Here is a 17314-nt window from a genome sequence, read left to right on the forward strand (position 1 = left end):
TGTCGTTAATAAAATATTTGGGGCTCTTTTGTGACAAACTATCAATTTATCAACTTCAAACCCATAAAATTAGTGTGGTAAAATGCAAGTGTTCCTTTCTGGTTAAGTTTTGGGGGAGGAGGAGGAACTCTGATAATATCTAGTTCATTCATGCTAGTGAATGACCAAGATATAATTGGGTCCACATTCTCCATTAGCAAATATTGTTACTCAGAATAAAAAACCTACCATTTAAGTGAAAAGCCATGTGGGATTACCAAAACTCTATTTAGAAGTCTTTAGTTCCCTTGACTGATTTTTTTAATGGTGAAAATACCTTCAAAGAATAAAAATGTCTACACGGCTTTTATGGTGGCCTTCTACAAATGAATCGTCTGTTTTAATTTTAACATTTTTAACCAATGTGCTGTGTGGAGCACGTATGTCCTTAATGAGAAAGTCGATAGAGTTCATTAGTTTATATTTTAAGGGATGAAAAGCTGCTGACTATAGCTGCTAAAATGTAATTGATAATGGGTGAGTAGGGAAAATTTAGCATTTGGGTATTTAAAGCTATACATAGGATTATCCCTGACTGCTCACAAGCATAGGGGTTTCCTGGGAAGGGGCATGATGAAGAAAAGGTGTGCTGCTGAGGTGAGATTTGAAGGGTAAATGTAGAAGGAGTTCAAAATTCAGAGCAACTGGAGGTGAGTCCGTGGGTCTTGTTTTGGGTGGAGAGGTAAGGGGAGAAAATGTACTTTTTAACTGTGAAGAAAAGCAGCACGATCCCAGCTCTTTTCCAGGTTTATTCGTGCCGAGATGACCTGACATTACCACTGTTATCCTGGGGATGCGACTGTCCCCGCGGCAGTTCAGAGATGCTCTCAACCGCACGAAGCGGGCATGGTTCAGGGCTCCAGCTTGGGAAGGGCAGCATTTTGCACCCATTGAGTTTCTGCTGGCTCATTTATCCTCTGAGCTGGGGAAAGGCGTCGTCCGGATCACTGCAAATAGTTACCAGCCTCTGCTCCAGAAGAGACCCAAATCCGTAGTTCCAAAATCAATTTTTTTAAGTGGGATTGCACGGCGGTGTGCCTGCCGCTGTGCAGACGCACGTTAGGCCAGTTTTGCCAATTGTTTCATGCACCGGGAACATGGGGCCAATCTGCAGAATTAAGTACCAATATCCAAACGGTGAGATTTGGGAAGAATCTTAATAAATTAAAAATAAAACTGCACAATAAAAGTCTGTGAGGATTTACAGGATTAGGTTCCTTCTTTCTACTGCTTTACAGCATTCTGCGCAACATGTGGGCATTACATGTACTTTGGTGGTACGTTACGGGATAGATAATCTGTATTTGGTTATTCTCCCAGACAGTCAGTAATAATCATTTGAATGAGGAAGATTTTAAAAAATGCATTTGGCAACTCTGTGGGTGTGTTGGTTTTTTTTTTTTTTTTCTTTTTATAAAAACACAATATAAAATAAGTCGGAGGCACCAGAAACAACTCCGAAATAATTATGAAACCAATAAATAATCCCTCAGCTCTAACGTATGCAGATGACTTTCCAGAGGAAGCGGCCAGGGCTGCGTGTGCAGCAGAAATGGGGAAACCTTGGCAGGCGGGGGGAGCGAGCGGCTGCGGGGGCCGGGGGGACCCCAGAGCCCCCCCAGCCCTGCGCGGTGCTCGGCGCTGCCTGCGCGGCGGCGGGCGGTAGGACCCCGCGGAGGGGCGGCCGCGGAGCTCATTTGTTCCATGCTGAGGAGCGCGGTGAGCGCAAGCCAGCACGGACATTTACTGCAACGGTCAACAGAATTTTCCTTGCCAAAAAAAAAAAAAAACCAAAACACAAAACCCAACAGCCTCAAACCTCTTTAAAAAAGAAAAAAAAAAAACCAAACAACTTTTTTTTTTTTTTTTTCCCCCCCTAAGAAAGCAGAGCCCAACTCATCAGCAGCTCATGCAGGAGCAGGAGGGGTTTTGGAGTTAACTGCATGCAGGAAATCTCTCACATCCTGAGTCCCAGCTCGCTCCTCTCTGTAACTGTATATTATGGTGCTGCTCTCCAGCCCCAGCTGATGAAAGTTTGTCTCCCTCAGTCTGGGCTAAGATGTCAAAGCGTCTCCATGCAGAGCAGCAGCGCTTCCCTCCTCCGCACCCCCCAGCCCAGATTTCCATGCTGCTGCTGAGCCTCAGCTGGCTCTTTTTAGCATCACCCAGAGCTCAAGGTAAGTTAGCGATATATCGCTCTATATTCTTCTGAAACACTTCCTCGCCCCACGCTCCATTTTAAGGGGACAAGCAACAGAGAAACGACTCCAACAACGTGCGCGCCCCAGCAGCCCTCGGCTGCGCGGGGGCCGCTTCCCCCGGGCGCTCCCGGCGCGGATTTTGCGCTTCTCCCCGCGCTGCCCCCGCCCCCCCCCCAGCTCTGCTCCGCTCCGCTCCGCGCTGCGGGGAAGGGAAGCGGGGGGGCGGGCAGTGCCGGCGTCCCGGCCCCATTCCCGGCCCCGGCCCCGGCCCCGGCTCCGGTCCCGGCCGGAGAGGCGCGGAGCCGCGCCGGCCTGGGGCCGCGTAACTCCCGCTCCGCTGCGCGCCCTGAGGACTTCCAAGCCCTTCCCGGAAAAACTCCGCTTTGCAGCCCCCAGCCCCGCCGGCGGCCCTGCCCCTGGGTGGGGGGCTGGCCCCGGGGGGTCCCCGCCGCGGCAGGCACGGCCCGGGGAGCAGTTATCCCCTAAGGGTCCCCCGCAAACAGCCACCCGCGGGCTGGGGCTGGGTTCGGGGTTTGGGAGTGTTGTCAGAGTTCAGACTCTTGTTTCCAGCCGGGAGGAATTGCCTGAAAAAGCCAAATACTGATGGTAAAAGCGTCCCTGGCTGGGTAAAAGTTTACTCGCCGCTGTGTTCATTCAAAGTGAGCACAAGTCAGGGATCGGTGGCTTCAGTTGTAAAGGTGTTTGGCAGCACTGGCTCTGGGCTGTCCGCGTTACGGACGGGGGAACAGCCTAGAAAAAGTGACTTGTCTCTTTGTACGGCGAGCCTGGGGCTTCTTGAGGAATAATCACTGGAGGGCCCAGGCCCCGTCCTCTTCATTAAGCAGCAGCTGACAATGCATATTTTACGTGAGAGAGGAAGGGAGATTCTCTTGTTTAAATGTATGTAACAGCGCTGAAGAGCGCGTGTGTCCCAATGTGTTACTACAAACTCTTGTCTTGGGTCTTTTTTTCATTGTAACGTTAAACTTTGTAAATGTTTGCTTGTCTCCAAATTTATGCGCAGCCACTTTCACTGGGACTTTGGCTCTGGACTTGCTAAGAGAAAGATAGAGATATACTTTTATCATGTTAGCCAGCACATTGAAATCCTAGGGTAGACAGAGCAAGTTGTTGCATTTAATCGAGCACCTAGGGTTTATGTTAATGAATTAACAGGAGTTGAAGCTTTGCTTTGCCTTTGTCGGGGTCTTAATTTCTCTTTGTCAACATTTGTATTGACACCAAATCAGCATATTGGGGATAAAGGCTGCAGAAATTCTCAGGTACATGAGGAGAAATAGGTCCCCAGTTCCCCTGTGGCTGTTCCCTTTGCATGGGTCGAGGGTGGGATGGTTTGGGTGGAGGCAGCACGTACCCCTTCTCCGAGCGTGGGAGCCACGGTGGCTGGCCAGGCCCCTCCGTGTTTTGGAGGTGCGCTAGGACAGAGGGTAACCTTGACTACACATCCAGGAAAGTGTGAGGTAAGATGCTTCAAGCATGCACGTATGACAGAAACAAAGAAATTATTATACCTCAAAGAAGTGGTCCCTACAATAAAATAAGAGGGCAAACTGTAGGTGACAGATCTAGCATACAGATGAGAGAGCAGAATGGTAAGCGGGGGTGGAAATCCTGTTACATGTGTTTTGGGATTCCCTAAGAGCCAAGCTGAAGCTCTAAGGTTACATTTGCACTGATAAGTTAAGCTCCTTGTAAAGTTTGCGTCAGCTGCTCATCTTTATGGTGCCCATCTTTAGATGTCTAAGCTTGAGCAACAGCGGTGCTTGCTGACCCTTGCAGCTCAGCTGGATTTGGGGTTTGCCTTGCTACATCTTTCCTACTCCTCTTCTTTCCGTAACACGTCTATAACTTGCTCTTTTGCATCTGCAGCCAGTGTGCTCAGCGAACATCCTCTCCTTTAATTCCTTTTTTTTTTCCTGTGGAAGTAGAGAACAGCTTTAGCTTTGCCAGAGCATGTGCTGCTTTCTTGGTCACAGAGGTGCTGAAAGTTACAGCCGCGTGCTTCTAGACCCAGCGAAGCTGCCGGTGACAGCAAGTCCTTTTAGCTGTGCTGGCACGCATCTCGACCGGGCATTCTGAAGCTTTGCAACTTCTACCTCAGCTGGCTTTACTGCTGCGACTGCTCTGGGCCCGGTGTTAGTGATTTGAGGTGCTGCCAGGACAGCCTAATTTTTACATAAATGCATGCATAGTGATTAAGACAGAAGTTTTAGTTACGAAATGCCTTGAAAACTACTTTTGAAATGTGGCAATAGACATACATAATGTGGGACTGCCCTAGTAACAGCTCTAATATTAAATTATCAGGTTATGAGCTAGACAACTTAAAAGTAGCCTTGCCGCTCGCTTTTAGTTTCCTTTCCAATTTTTATGGTTTTGCAATTGCCTTTTCCAGTTTTTACTATTGCTAGCTCTTGGTTGCTGGCTAAAGGACCTCATGGACAAAAAGGAAAGCTAACTGAAGTACCAGCCTCAACAAAGCAAAATTAGCTTTGCTGTCCTGGTGGAGGATAATATCTAGTAGGATAAGAGCTAAGCTTATAGATTTAGTCAAATGCCTTCAGATCTACATGTGTATAAGCTTTCTGCAGAGTCAAGGCCTTCCTGTATCTGCAGGGCAGACAATGGAAGTGATGGCGTATAAAGGTAAACTCCAAATTAGTGTGTGTGCGTAAACTCTTAAATCTCTTTGGGATATTAGGTGTTAGTTGGAAGAACAGTGGAAAAATGAAAATCCTAAAATTGCAGTCCACAATTCTTTACCTTCAATTAAAATAACTTTCTGTCAGGTTTTATTTTTGTTACCGATTGCAACTGCGTTGGCTGAAATGGAAATAAATTACAGAAGGAGAAATCTTTCCTTGTCTCTCGCTTTAAACCCGATCTCTCCAACACACTCTGTGCTTTAGAGCTCGCTTTCAAATACTGTCTTCTTTCAAACTGTTCCAGCGTTTGTGGCAGATATTTATGGTCTGTGTATATTCACCTTCTTGTCTGACGATTATCCCTATCGGGTCCCCTGCAGATAGCCTGGCATGAGCTGTCACTGTCCATGGGGCTCTGCAGATCCATGCCAAAATACACCAGCTGAGGATATTATGCCCCCTCTTCAAATCACGTTCGCATCGTTAACTCTCCTGCTCGCTGGGGAGCTGCCGGGTTGTTCGCTGGTGTTTTGTGAAGCTTCTCATCTCTCGCTTTCCTTGAGATTTTTGGAAAGGTCTCCATCCAGCCACAAAGAGCATCCTTGAAGTAATGATTGACAGGCTATGCTTTGGGCTGCTCGTCATCCTGCTCGCAGCGCAGAGACCGCCCCGGCGGCACTTTTCTAAGGACACGTGAGTGACTGCAGCGGATCAGGGCTGTGTTTATCTGTTACTTCCACTCAGGCTGTCAGCTGCCGCCGATGCTACTGATCATGAAATTGTTTTAAAAAAGGCTGAATTCATGTAAAGGCTTATTTGGTCCTCCACCAGCCTTGTTCAGACCTCGCATATCCTAATCCTGACAGATTTATCGCTAGCGGTCCCTATGTTTCTAACATATCTCACGTTCCCAGTGCAAATTGTCCAAGGAGTCCAGCTGGGCTTCATTTTATTAGTATTCATGTGCATCCTTTTGGGCAGTAGCGTTTGCACTCCAGGGCTGCGGTGTTGCATGCGAATGGCGAGCAGCAAGCTCCGTTTGCCAGGCGGGCAGCAGGATCCGGCCAGCGCGGGGCGGCGGAGCAGCCCGCACGCGCGTGTCCCGGCGGTTTTAACAGCCCAGCTTCTTCTGGGGTGCTGCCAAGCCTCCTGTCCCACACTGACTTTTGGAGACTGCGTCCTTGAGGGCTGACGGGGTGGGTTTTGTCTTGACTTTTGCTGTGAGAGCTGTTGTAAACCCAGAAGCGACATTTCCATGGTGTCTGCGATTAGGTCTGAAATACTGTTACATTTACATGGCCGGGCTCTGCTACACCAGCAGGCTACCCCAGCTCTGCATCTCACACAGCATCCAGTCCTGCTTAGGATGCCAGGCCCTTCATCCTATTCATATTGGAGGGATTTTTTATTTAATCTTTTTTTCTGATGGCTTTTTTTCCTCTACAAGTTCTTGTGTTTCACTCTACATCATCTCAGATTTTGCTCTTCGTATTGCATGCACATTGTACTTGCATTTCAAGTAGCTTTTCAGATTACTCCTAGGACAAAAGCACATAATCTCCAAAATTTCATAGTACTAAAGACCTAAATCACACCTGCAGAGGCTTCTCCTAGGCCCTGCTGAGTCTCCAGGGCAAATAGATGACAAACTAACGTTAAAAGCTGTGGCTTGAGTAAGTCTGTTAGAGGGTTGCAGTTGATTCTTGATAGGACAGTGCAGTCCAAAAGGACAATCCCTTTTGTTTCTGGCTAACACAGAGCAAAGTGCTTCAATTGCATTAAATTTTTATCTTTTTGAGAGGAGGGTCACACTAAATTGAAAAGGTATTGATTCTTAGGAGACCCCTGCTCCAGGATGTTGACCCTTCTCTTTTTAGCGTCACGTAAGAGTGTGAGACTACATTGATATCTAGTTGCATCGGTGATATCATGTTGGCATTGGCGTTTCAGAAAGTGACTTGATCAACTGCATGATCTAATCAGAAATGCTGACTCCACTGTTAAATAACTTCATGTTGTATCATTAATTTTTTACACTCCATGTAAGTGAGTTTTCTGCTTTCCATGACTTGGAGCTAGGATGAAAAACATTTGGTAGATTGGGGGCAGGGGGTTATCCATTCACAAGGTCAACATGACGAAACCGTTGATTAGATGAACACATTCTTTCTTGTCCAAAATATATGATCTAATAAGGCAAGAAGTGAAACGTTTCATGGCCTGTTAACCACGCTGGATAATACACAGCAAGGCATAAAAAGCTGGATGCAGAATTTGGCACCAAAGAATCTATAACTAGTTGTCATGGTTTAACCCCAGCTGGCACGAAGCCCCACGTTCCCCCCCAGTGGGATGGGGGAGAGTAATCGGAAGCGTAAAAGTGAGAAAACTCGTGGGTTGAGATAAAGACAGTTCAATAGGGAAAGCAAAAGCTGTGCACAAGCAAAGCAAAAGAAGGAATTCATTCCCTCCTTCCCGTGGGCAGGCAGGTGTTCAGCCATCTCCAGGAAAGCAGGGCTCCATCACGCGTAACGGTGACTCGGGAAGACAAACGCCATCACTCCGCACGTCCCCCCCCTTACTTCTTCTTCCCCAGCTTTATATACTGAGCATGACGCCATATGGTGTGGAATAGCCCTTGGGACAGCTGGGGTCAGCTGTCCCAGCCGTGTCCCCTCCCACCTTCTTGTGCCCCCCCAGCCCACTCGCTGGTGGGGTGGGGTGAGGAGCAGCAAAGGCCTTGACTGCGTGTAAGCACTGCTCAGCAGTGACGAAAACATCCCTGGGTTATCAGCGCTGTTTCCAGCACAAATCCAAAACCCAGCCCCATACTAGCTGCTGTGAAGAAAATTAACTCTATCCCAGCCAAAACCAGCCCATTCTCCACCCCTTATTCCATAACATTTCCGTCATGCTCAGGTCCCACACTGTCCAATACATCCTCATTAACCACCATCCCCCTTCCCATCCTTTGATATAATAATACACAGATAGCATTCCCCTAGTCTATGGACCACCTCTGGGAAATGTCTGTAAAATGTCCACAAATGTCCGCAAAATGTCTGCAAAATGTCCATTCAGTTCATTTAGTCCATGACTTTGGGCTCCATCGCTTATGGTGGTCACTCAGGACAGGAGAGGCCGTGTGTTGCGTGGAGTTATTGGGCACCAAAGCCAGCTCAGGTCGGGTCACTGCTGCACTTGCACTGCTTCTTGTAAGGCTTGTCCTCCATTGGTTCACATGGTTCCTGCTATAGTAATTCCTGCGATATGCAACTCAAATCATGGGTTTCAACAATTTAAAGATATATCCATTACAATCTCCACCCCTGGTCCCTTTGGGCCAGGTTATAGGGTTTAACATTGCAATGAACTCCTCCCCTTGCCCCTGCTCCGGCTTGGACTTATCCACAGACTGCAGTCCCTTAGGGGTTGTACCTGCTCCAAGTGGAGCCTTATCTATGCTCCACAGTCTCTCCAGGGGTGTACCTGCTGCGGTGTAGACTTATCCACAGCCACACTCGCTTTGAGGTGCACCTGCTCCAGCGTGGCCTTACCCACAGCCATGGTCCCTTCAGAAGTAAACCTGCTCCAACATGGCCTTACCCATGGCTGCAGTCTCTCCAGGGCTGTACCTGCTCCGTTGTGGGCTTATCCATGGCCACACGCTTTGAGGTGCTCCAGCATCACCTCATGCACAGCCACAGATGCTTCAAGGTGTACCATTGCCAGTGTGGACTTATCCTTGGGCCACAATCCCTTCAGAGGTATAACTGCTGTGGCACAGACATAACCACAGCCACAGATGCTTCGAGATGTACCTGCTCTGGCATGGACTTATCCACAGCCACAGATGGTTTGGGGAGTCCTGCTCCCGTGTGGACTCATCCACAGGTCCCAGTCCCTTCGAGTCGAGTTCACGCTGGAGTTCCAGCCTGTCCAGGACAGCAGCACAGAAACAGCAGCCATGCCCTGGCCATCAGCCAGCCCAGGCGCATGGCCATCGCTGTTATCAACATGTTCCCAGGCACAGCAGAGTCAGATGATCAGCAGTGCAGCAGGACAGCAAGCAGCGAAAGCGAAAAGCAGCCACTAACGAGCACTACACTCTGATATACAGTAAGGCAAGCCAGCCCCATGGCAAGCACAGGAGCCTGCCAATTAATAGCTAAACGGCAATAACAGCTATAAATTTGATCTAGCACATTCCAATCAAACCTGTTGTTATCTCAAACCCTTCGAGACCCACGTTGGGTGCCAAAAAGGACTGTTGTGGTTTAACCCCAGCCCCCAGCTAAGCCCCCCCTCCCCCAGCCGCTCGCTCACTCCCCCCTGGTGGGTTGAGATAAAGACAGTTCAATAGGGAAAGCAAAAGCTGCGCACGTAAGCAAAGCAAAAGAAGGAATTCCTTCCCTCCTTCCCATGGGCAGGCAGGTGTTCAGCCATCTCCAGGAAAGCAGGGCTCCATCACACGTAACGGTGACTTGGGAAGACAAACGCCATGACTCCGAATGTCCCCCCCTTCCTTCTCCTTCCCCAGCTTTTTATGCTGAGCATGACGCTGTATGGTGTGGAATGTCCCTTTGGGCAGTGGGGGTCAGCTGTCCCAGCCGTGTCCCCTCCCAGCTCCTTGTGCCCCCCCAGCCCACTCGCTGGTGGGGTGGGGTGAGGAGCAGCAAAGGCCTTGACTGTGTGTAGGCACTGCTCAGCAGTGACGAAAACATCCCTGGGTTATCCACACTGTTTCCAGCACAAATCCAAAACCCAGCCCCAGACTAGCTACTGTGAGGAAAATTAACTCTATCCCAGCCAAAACCAGCACACTGGTTTATTTTGAGATCTTTGTTAAGAGGAACTGTGGCAGTCCCTACAAATACAGTCTAATAATATATGTCAGATGCATTGTGTGAAAAACCTTCTTCTGACAATGGTGAAAGTTTGCTTTTTTCTTGCTTCTATCTAATATTTTTAAATTCTGAAAACAGCTGATCAAGCAAGAGAAATAAACCTCACGTGTGACCTTTGAAAGAATATATTAAAATATAAACTTCACTGAATGCAAGTGTTCATGGGATTTTGTTTTGATATAGTCATGTAAAAAAAAAATAAAAAAAAAATAAAAATCTGGACTTTGTCATAATGCTACATTTAATCAGGTGAGCATATGGGTCTGACCGTGTGTGGAGCTTTGCTTCACCAATATCTTTATTCAGCAGCGCTGTCTTAGGCAGCAATGGTAGTGTGCTGAAGAGCCTCTGTTAATTCAAGAATTACAAGATATGAGGAGGAGAACTATTCAGTCCAGATTATTTAAGTCTATATCGCATTCCTTTTCTGCCAGTGAGAGCACTGTGGTGACAGAGCTATAGGTGAGAATAAAATGTGGCCTCTGCAGCTGATAGGGAAGGATACAGCGTCTCACTTCTGATCCATGTTCCTTTTTGAATTGGAGGTCATAAAACTCTACCTAGGTTAAAAACTGCTCTTGCATTTTGATGCAATTTTAAAGGACGAGGTAAGCATTCCAAGTGAAATAGTATTTATTTCTTCATCTATTGCCTCCTAAGTGAGGAAAATGCACCCTGTGTCGGGTAAACGCTTGTGGTTGAGGGAAGAGTGCAGGGTCATTGCAGAAGACATCTTCACACTTTAGAAAGAAGGAGCTTGTCTATTTATTTTGAGTCGTGTATGTTCCTTGTTTGTGGGTCTGATCCTCGGTTGGGATAAACCGTCTCACCTCCATGGGTCTGGCTCCTTTGTACAACCTGGTGCTGATGTTCTGTGCTATTCATTTAAAATCTGCTTGACAGGATCAGAGGGTGTGTAGGTTAGATGAACAAAGCTGTGTTAGTGACCTGGGAAGATATCCTGGGTGTTCTCCCTGCCCTGAGGAAACAATAAAAATAAATGTTCATTACTCCTGTAGCTCATCTCCTGAAGAAGTCTGTGAAAGTCAGGAGTTATGAACTGACCCGGTGTTTATGGTGACATTTGTTGTAAGGTCGCACACATAAACCTGAGCAGGATAGGTGGCTTCAAGAACATTAAGTAACTCTAAGTTTGCTGTTCATTCATGTTTCAAAAAATAGGGAGACAGACTTCTGTGACAGCTTATGTTAGTACAGGTGCAGTTAATTTTTCTTTTTCTGCTGTTGTGTAATGCGAGTAGCAGGTATTCCCCGTACAAACAGAAGCGCACGATGGATATTAACTCCCCAGCCCAGTAGCTCATTTGCTAGGCTTGGGAAAGAACTACAAATCGTTTCCCATGCACACTTACCTAAATTAATACTGAAATTTGCTTCAGCGGGGTTTGCTGTGTTTCCAGCGTGATCTCCCAGAGAACATCTGAATGAACGACTGATTTGTGTGCGTGTGACGAGCACAACTCAAACTCCCGCCCCAGAGCTTTTTTTCACTGATGACTGTATACGGGAAGGAACATCCCTCGATGCAGCTCTGCTAAGGATTCCTTGTATTCAGTGGGGAGGCTAGTAAATCATTGGAGAAAAGGATTGTACTGTACCTTGTAAAAGACCGAGAGGAAATTGTATTTTGGGAGTAATTTTGAACTTTATTCAGTGGAAAGTAGCCTTTCTTGAGGGTTTGGAGGGGAGGAGCTGGAGAGGAGCGCTGGATCTGGATTTTCTTGCAATTATGTGGACTCATTGCTGAAAGGTTGATATATTCAGTACTTTTTTCTTTGACATTGGAGCTTTATGGATTAGCTGGGTCTGTTCTTGTAAAGCACAGGTTATTATTCCTCTACTCGAATAAGTGTTTTTGTTAGGTGCTGCCTTGCCGGTGCTGAAGGGTGCGAGGCTGAGTTTATAATCCAAATGAGAATCTCTGGGACTGGGATCCTTTGGGGAAGGAGCAGCAGTTTAAGACGAAGCAGATGTGCCCCAGCGGTGCCTATGCTGGGATGATGCTGGGGCGGTGCTGAGTTAAGATGGGGCATCCTTCACTATGGCATCCTGGAAATACCTGTGGGAAAGGCATTGTGCAACCCTTGATATTTTTCACCTCTTATTAGTCCTGTCCTGCTTGTTTCGACGAAAAGGAACGACTGGGCCAATTTATACGGTGTGCAACAGGACTTGGAAAAAAAGCAAGGTTAAAACAGGATTTGCAGCAAGAGGACAGAAGTTCTCCTGAGCCGTTATGTCAGTGACTTTTCAAAGCTACTTTGGGTTGGAATCTTGCATTTACAACTTGCCCTCTTCTGTGAACTCCAAGCACTGAGCTCTTCCATGGGGGGAACCTCTCCATACATACCCATCACCCAGTGTGCCGAAACGCCCTCTGGTTCAATGCTTCGATGCTTTATTTCTCTCATATTTTGACGTGTTCTCTTCTAGGAAAAAAGGACAACTCTGTCTTTGGGCTGGTCCTGAATAGTAATTCTTCAGTCAGACAGAACAACATTGCAAATGAGGCTGGACAGCTGTTTCCCAAATATAGTATATGTATATATTCTATACACGTAATAAAGCTTGGTTTTCACTATTTGAAACGTTCTGCAGTCTCCCTGCCCCCTCCTGCAGTCAATGGCAAATGTTGTTCTCAAAACTCCACTTGTCACATTTTGTTCTCGAGAACAGGGAGGATATTGAGATATACTGGCTTCTTTCCTTGAGTGCATTTCAATATGTATTTTGTGTAATGAGAGCCCAAATCCTTCTCGCATTACTTATGCTTTAATCACACCGTGCTCTCCCAAGATTGCTTTAATCGCATTTGCATCAGCAGGAGTAACTCTGTATGATGAGCAATATTTCATCCGCGAGCGGAGGGGACCGATCTCGGGCGCATGATGAGGGAGGAACTGGCTGTCCTGGATTTGTTACAGTGCAGCTCTCTAGCGAAGAATGGTGTAGCATCCTGATTTGAGAAATAGATATTCAAGAACTAGAATGAACAAAAGCGATTTTTACAGTTTTCTTGAGGACCTGTCAAGTGTGATAGTTCCCTTTTAATTTTCTAGTAAATGGCTTTTTGGCATGCGTTAACCCCCAAGAAGTGCGATGCTGCCCAGTGCAGCAGACATCATTTTGTACCTTAGCCATGACATTACCGTGTACGAGAACTGAAAAGTTATATAGATATTACACCAATATATAAACCATGTGTGTTAGAAAGACAAGTTCAGTTTTGAAATATTTGACTTCGCTATGCTTTTCACTTTCAATCTGTGCCAAACATGTGCTTGAATGACTGATGGAGTCATATGGTTCCCTGAATAAAGCACTTTATTGTGCGCAAACTTAGAGCCTTCCAACAGTTGTATTACAGAAGCTTGAAGATTAAGATGATCCAACTGCTTAGGGGGTATGTTCCACAATGAGCATTTTATTTTTCTTTTTTCCCCCCTCTCTCTCTATCTTTCGCCCTAAAATGTGTCATTAGTTTGTTCAGCTGGTCGTGCAGTGACACTGTCCGCAGAGCCTTTGGTGGAGAAGAACAGCAAGTTACCTTCAAATTTCCGCTTTCACTCCCATGTCCATATTAAAGTGTTGAGCACATGACTTTTTCCATGGAGTTTATGGGGTTTTGTGGGGGAGGGGTGGGAGGGCCGTTTCCTGTCGCAGATTATTTCATCAGCAGAATTAGATTTAGGAAGGGAATAACTCGTGCAAGAACAAGTGATGACAGGAGATAGTTCTTCGAATTATAAAACTGAAATATTAAATAGCGTGGTTTTAATCCTGTTTAGTTAAAGGGGATCAGCGCGTCTCAAACTCCTCTTTCTCATCCGAGCAGTCAGTGCCCGTGAAGCTGCTTAGTGTGAAAGATCAGGTGGACTCGCTGCGAAGCCGTACGCAGATCAGTTCAGAGTTGACAGACCTGTCAAGCTGGAGAGAGGATCTTTTCTCATTAGAAGCAGAGAGAACAGAAAATTAAATTCCGAAATGCGTGGAGTTGTCTTGCTGTTGCCTGTCCTCAGGCTTACCAAAGACCTTTGCTGACTTTTGATGTTTTAAAAATTTTGTACGTAAGTCGTAATTTTGCCATGTGAAGGAAAAGACAAGATTCAAGCCCAAGAAGATCCATGGAATTAGTAGTTTTTCAAAAGCTACTTGTGCTTAAATGCCTGAGGTCTTGGGTTTGGGAATGGGGGCAGGAGTGAGAAAACAAGTAAAACTTTGTGTCTCGTTAGGTGGCTTGCTTTTATTTTTTTAATAATTATTTTCCAGGTAGGCCATGAAAGGACTAATTTTACCAGATTTTGTAGACAGAATTAATGTACTGCTTATATGTGCAAAGGTTAGTTGGGAAAATAATTTATGATTTTGAACTAATAAAAACTTTACTGCAAGAGATAAGATTTTTATTTTATGCACAGTCAAATCTTGCCCAGACTTTTGTGCTTACATACTGATGAGGGCAGAGTCTGGCATGTTGTGTGCTGTCTTTTTTAAAGCTGTGTAAGTGCTGTTAGTGGGATAATGGGAAGTACCTTACCGTGTGGTGGAGTTTCTGATTTTTATCCTTTCTTTTGAGAGGGTGGCTGTGTTTTTAGCTGGTGGTTAGTGTAAAATTTAAGATGGATGGACAGTTGACTTCAAAGCAAGCTATTGCTTATTTGACGCTATGCAAGTTACTGGGCTTTCTTTCTTTAACCATTATGCACTGGAAATCTTGTACTGGTTTATTTTGCAGCATTTTCATATTTATTAACAGATATTATAATAATTTGCATTTTTGTTATATTAATAAGCGACAATTTATTATTTTTCCTGTCTCAAACAGAAAGGGTACCATTCTAGAAGGTGGTTTCAGCAAGATCTGTGCCTGGATAACGTTTAGCGTGGGTAATGTTTTAGCTTTTGCTGGAAGATGGAGTGAAATAGAGGACTGGAAGCACACATCCCCATTCCTTGGCCAGATAGTTGGATAGTTGACACTTTTTTTTTTTTTTGGCATGATATAGTCTGAGTCCCAATGTTAACAATTTCCATGTAAAGAAAGTTCAGTTTTAATTTTTTTTCCTTGGTGCACAAGAGCTGGATGTGATCCTCTCTGCTCAGAAGTTCTATATTGCAATCCTAGCTAACTTTATGTGTAGCCACTTTATACTCTTGCCATCTATAAATATATCAGCACTGGCAAGATAAATACCAAGAGGTATATAAAGCTAAAGGACAATCACGGGTCGCGTCATCTTTGGTTTTCTAGATTATGCAAAATAATTCTTTTAGTTCCCTTCTTGTAATTCAGTCTTTCCACTTCCCTGGTCACCCTGGCAGCCTTTCCAGTCCACCAGCTCCCGGCTGAATTAATCTTTCGTGAACGCAGGTGAGGAGAAATGCCCTCAGTATTCCAGATGTTCTTGCGTCGGTAACTCACTGGAAACACCCCTTTTGATGCATCGTTCCAGATAATGTATCTTCCACTTCAGCCCATTTTATCCAGACCCGCTCTGTAGTGAGAGCGTTCACCTTTTTGTTTGTCATAAGGACAAATAAATTGCATGGCCTGACTAAAAGCTTATTAATTTTAAGTAAATGCAAATCTGAAGTGTGTCTGGCCTTCTTCAGGAGACAGCGGCCGTTAAACACAGATGTCACGTCGCATGCTTGGAGTTTATTTTGCACAGAGCTCGGAGGAACTGAAATACAAAGGAAAGAGATGAAAACTATTCTTAACTTCTTTGCCAACCAGTCCTTGTATGATACTGTGCAAAGAAGAAAAGTTGTAGAAGTATGTGGCGGATGAAAAATATTTAAGCCGCACAAAAGTCACTGACAGATAACATCTACTCATCTCGCTATTTGTACAAAGTATCTTTTATATTACTGAAAAAAAAAAGAATAAAGGGCGCTACATCAGCTTGTGGGCTGCTTGTGGATCAAAAGCGTTACCTTCAGTGCAGGCTGAAAATAGAAAACAGATAGACACGACTGTGAAGTTTTTCATGTGAAAAAGTGGGAGACGAGCTTGCGTCAGGAAGAACTGGACAGAATTTCAGTGAAATGGAAAATAAGTAGGTGAGTAAGTAGGTGCATGTGACACAAAAGATAGGAAACCTGGGTCTAATAAAAGTTTCTGGTAATACAGATGGCCTGATTTTCTTCCCCTCTCATGACACGTTACCGAAATTTAAATTCTCTGATTTCAATTATTACACTATTTATATTGCTGTAATACCAAAAGTCCCCACAGAGAAGAGGCCTCATTATTAATGTAATGCAAACAACTCTAATGGTTCCAGCTTCAAAGAAATCCTAATGAAAATGGGTAAAGGAGATGAAGAGTGGCAGAGAGGAAATACCGGCACGTCTGCGCGCATGAAGAACTGCAGCACTGGGAGCTCACGGGATGTGATCGAGGTGATGGAAACCCTTCGTTAGCACAGATCTCCAGTCCTGTCCCATCGCGCTCCTCTCCTGGTGCTTCTCGGATGCTCTTTGGGAGGGCTGTGCTTATGCTCGGAGATGGGTGGGTGAAGCCAACAGAAGAAAACTGGGACTGTGTTTTGTTCAGCCGTTGTGCAAGGGACTGGGTGAAGAGAGGCTGGAATAAATTCTTTGGTGTTTCCAACTTTGAGGCGAGGGCCGTGCGTGCCGAAGGCTCTCCGAGGTTGCCAGCGGCCGCCCCACCTGTGTAGCTACTCAGAAGCCCACACCACTGCTCAGACTCGGGGCTGCTCTGGGGCTGCCCATCTCTTTGTCCCATTTTTTCAAAGTTTCCTGCACACTTCAACTTCAATTTCCATGCCTACCTTTTTTTGGCCTGGCTCTCTTCTTATGTTTTTTGTGTTTTTTTTTTTTCTCCTGACTTCGAGTCCTCCTCTACCCGTATCTCTTCTGTCTGCATTCCGCTGTTCGGTGGGGCTCAGTGGCCCTTTAGATGCTGTCATCTTTCCCATCTCAGACAGATATGTGTGGGTCGCTCTTCGTTGGCTGTGATCCCTTGTTTTCTGCAATGCGTTCTTTGAAGCTTTGCAATCAGGCTGCAGAATCCTATTGAAAGGATCTACCTTTTTATTTTCCCCCTACTTTTATATTTAAAGACTGATCTAGAGTTTACCTACCAGTTATACAGGTTTCTTTATTTTGTAGTCTTTCAGAAATATACATAGTATGTAAATATAATGACCTTAAATCAGAAAAACATTGTTATTTGATTTACAAAAGAAACTGTAATGTGCATATATCACACTGAGGACAGTTGGGAGTTAAGCAAGTGCATAACATCAAGCATGGGCCCAAGTGCTCTTCAGAAGGAGGCCCCGTGACTGGGCTGCAGTGCTTTCTCCACCTTCTGCAGGAAGCTGTGATTTTTATCACACCCAATAATTTCAATAAAAACATTCAGATAAGGAGCAAAATATTTGGCTGAAGGAAAGCAACTAGACAGAAACTGATCTTGTGTTTTATAAATGCTATGGCTTCAGAAGAGTTT

General features: G+C 45.6%; 1 protein-coding gene across 2 annotated transcripts in view; it reads left to right on the plus strand.

Moving 5' to 3' along the window:
* The first annotated feature begins 1930 nt into the window (after positions 1 to 1930).
* ADAM12 (ADAM metallopeptidase domain 12) overlaps positions 1931 to 17314 on the plus strand; it is a 188676-nt gene continuing 173292 nt past the window's right edge. Inside the window, exon 1 of one of the 2 annotated variants that reach the window (XM_075504351.1) lies at positions 1931 to 2216. In XM_075504351.1, the coding sequence (XP_075360466.1) occupies positions 2099 to 2216 (118 nt within the window). In that variant the 5' untranslated portion in view covers positions 1931 to 2098. The remainder of the gene's footprint in view (positions 2217 to 17314) is intronic. The other variant, XM_075504350.1, reaches the window with a different exon arrangement.

The sequence above is a fragment of the Mycteria americana genome, chromosome 6 (assembly GCF_035582795.1).
Source record: "Mycteria americana isolate JAX WOST 10 ecotype Jacksonville Zoo and Gardens chromosome 6, USCA_MyAme_1.0, whole genome shotgun sequence".
NCBI lineage: Eukaryota > Metazoa > Chordata > Aves > Ciconiiformes > Ciconiidae > Mycteria > Mycteria americana.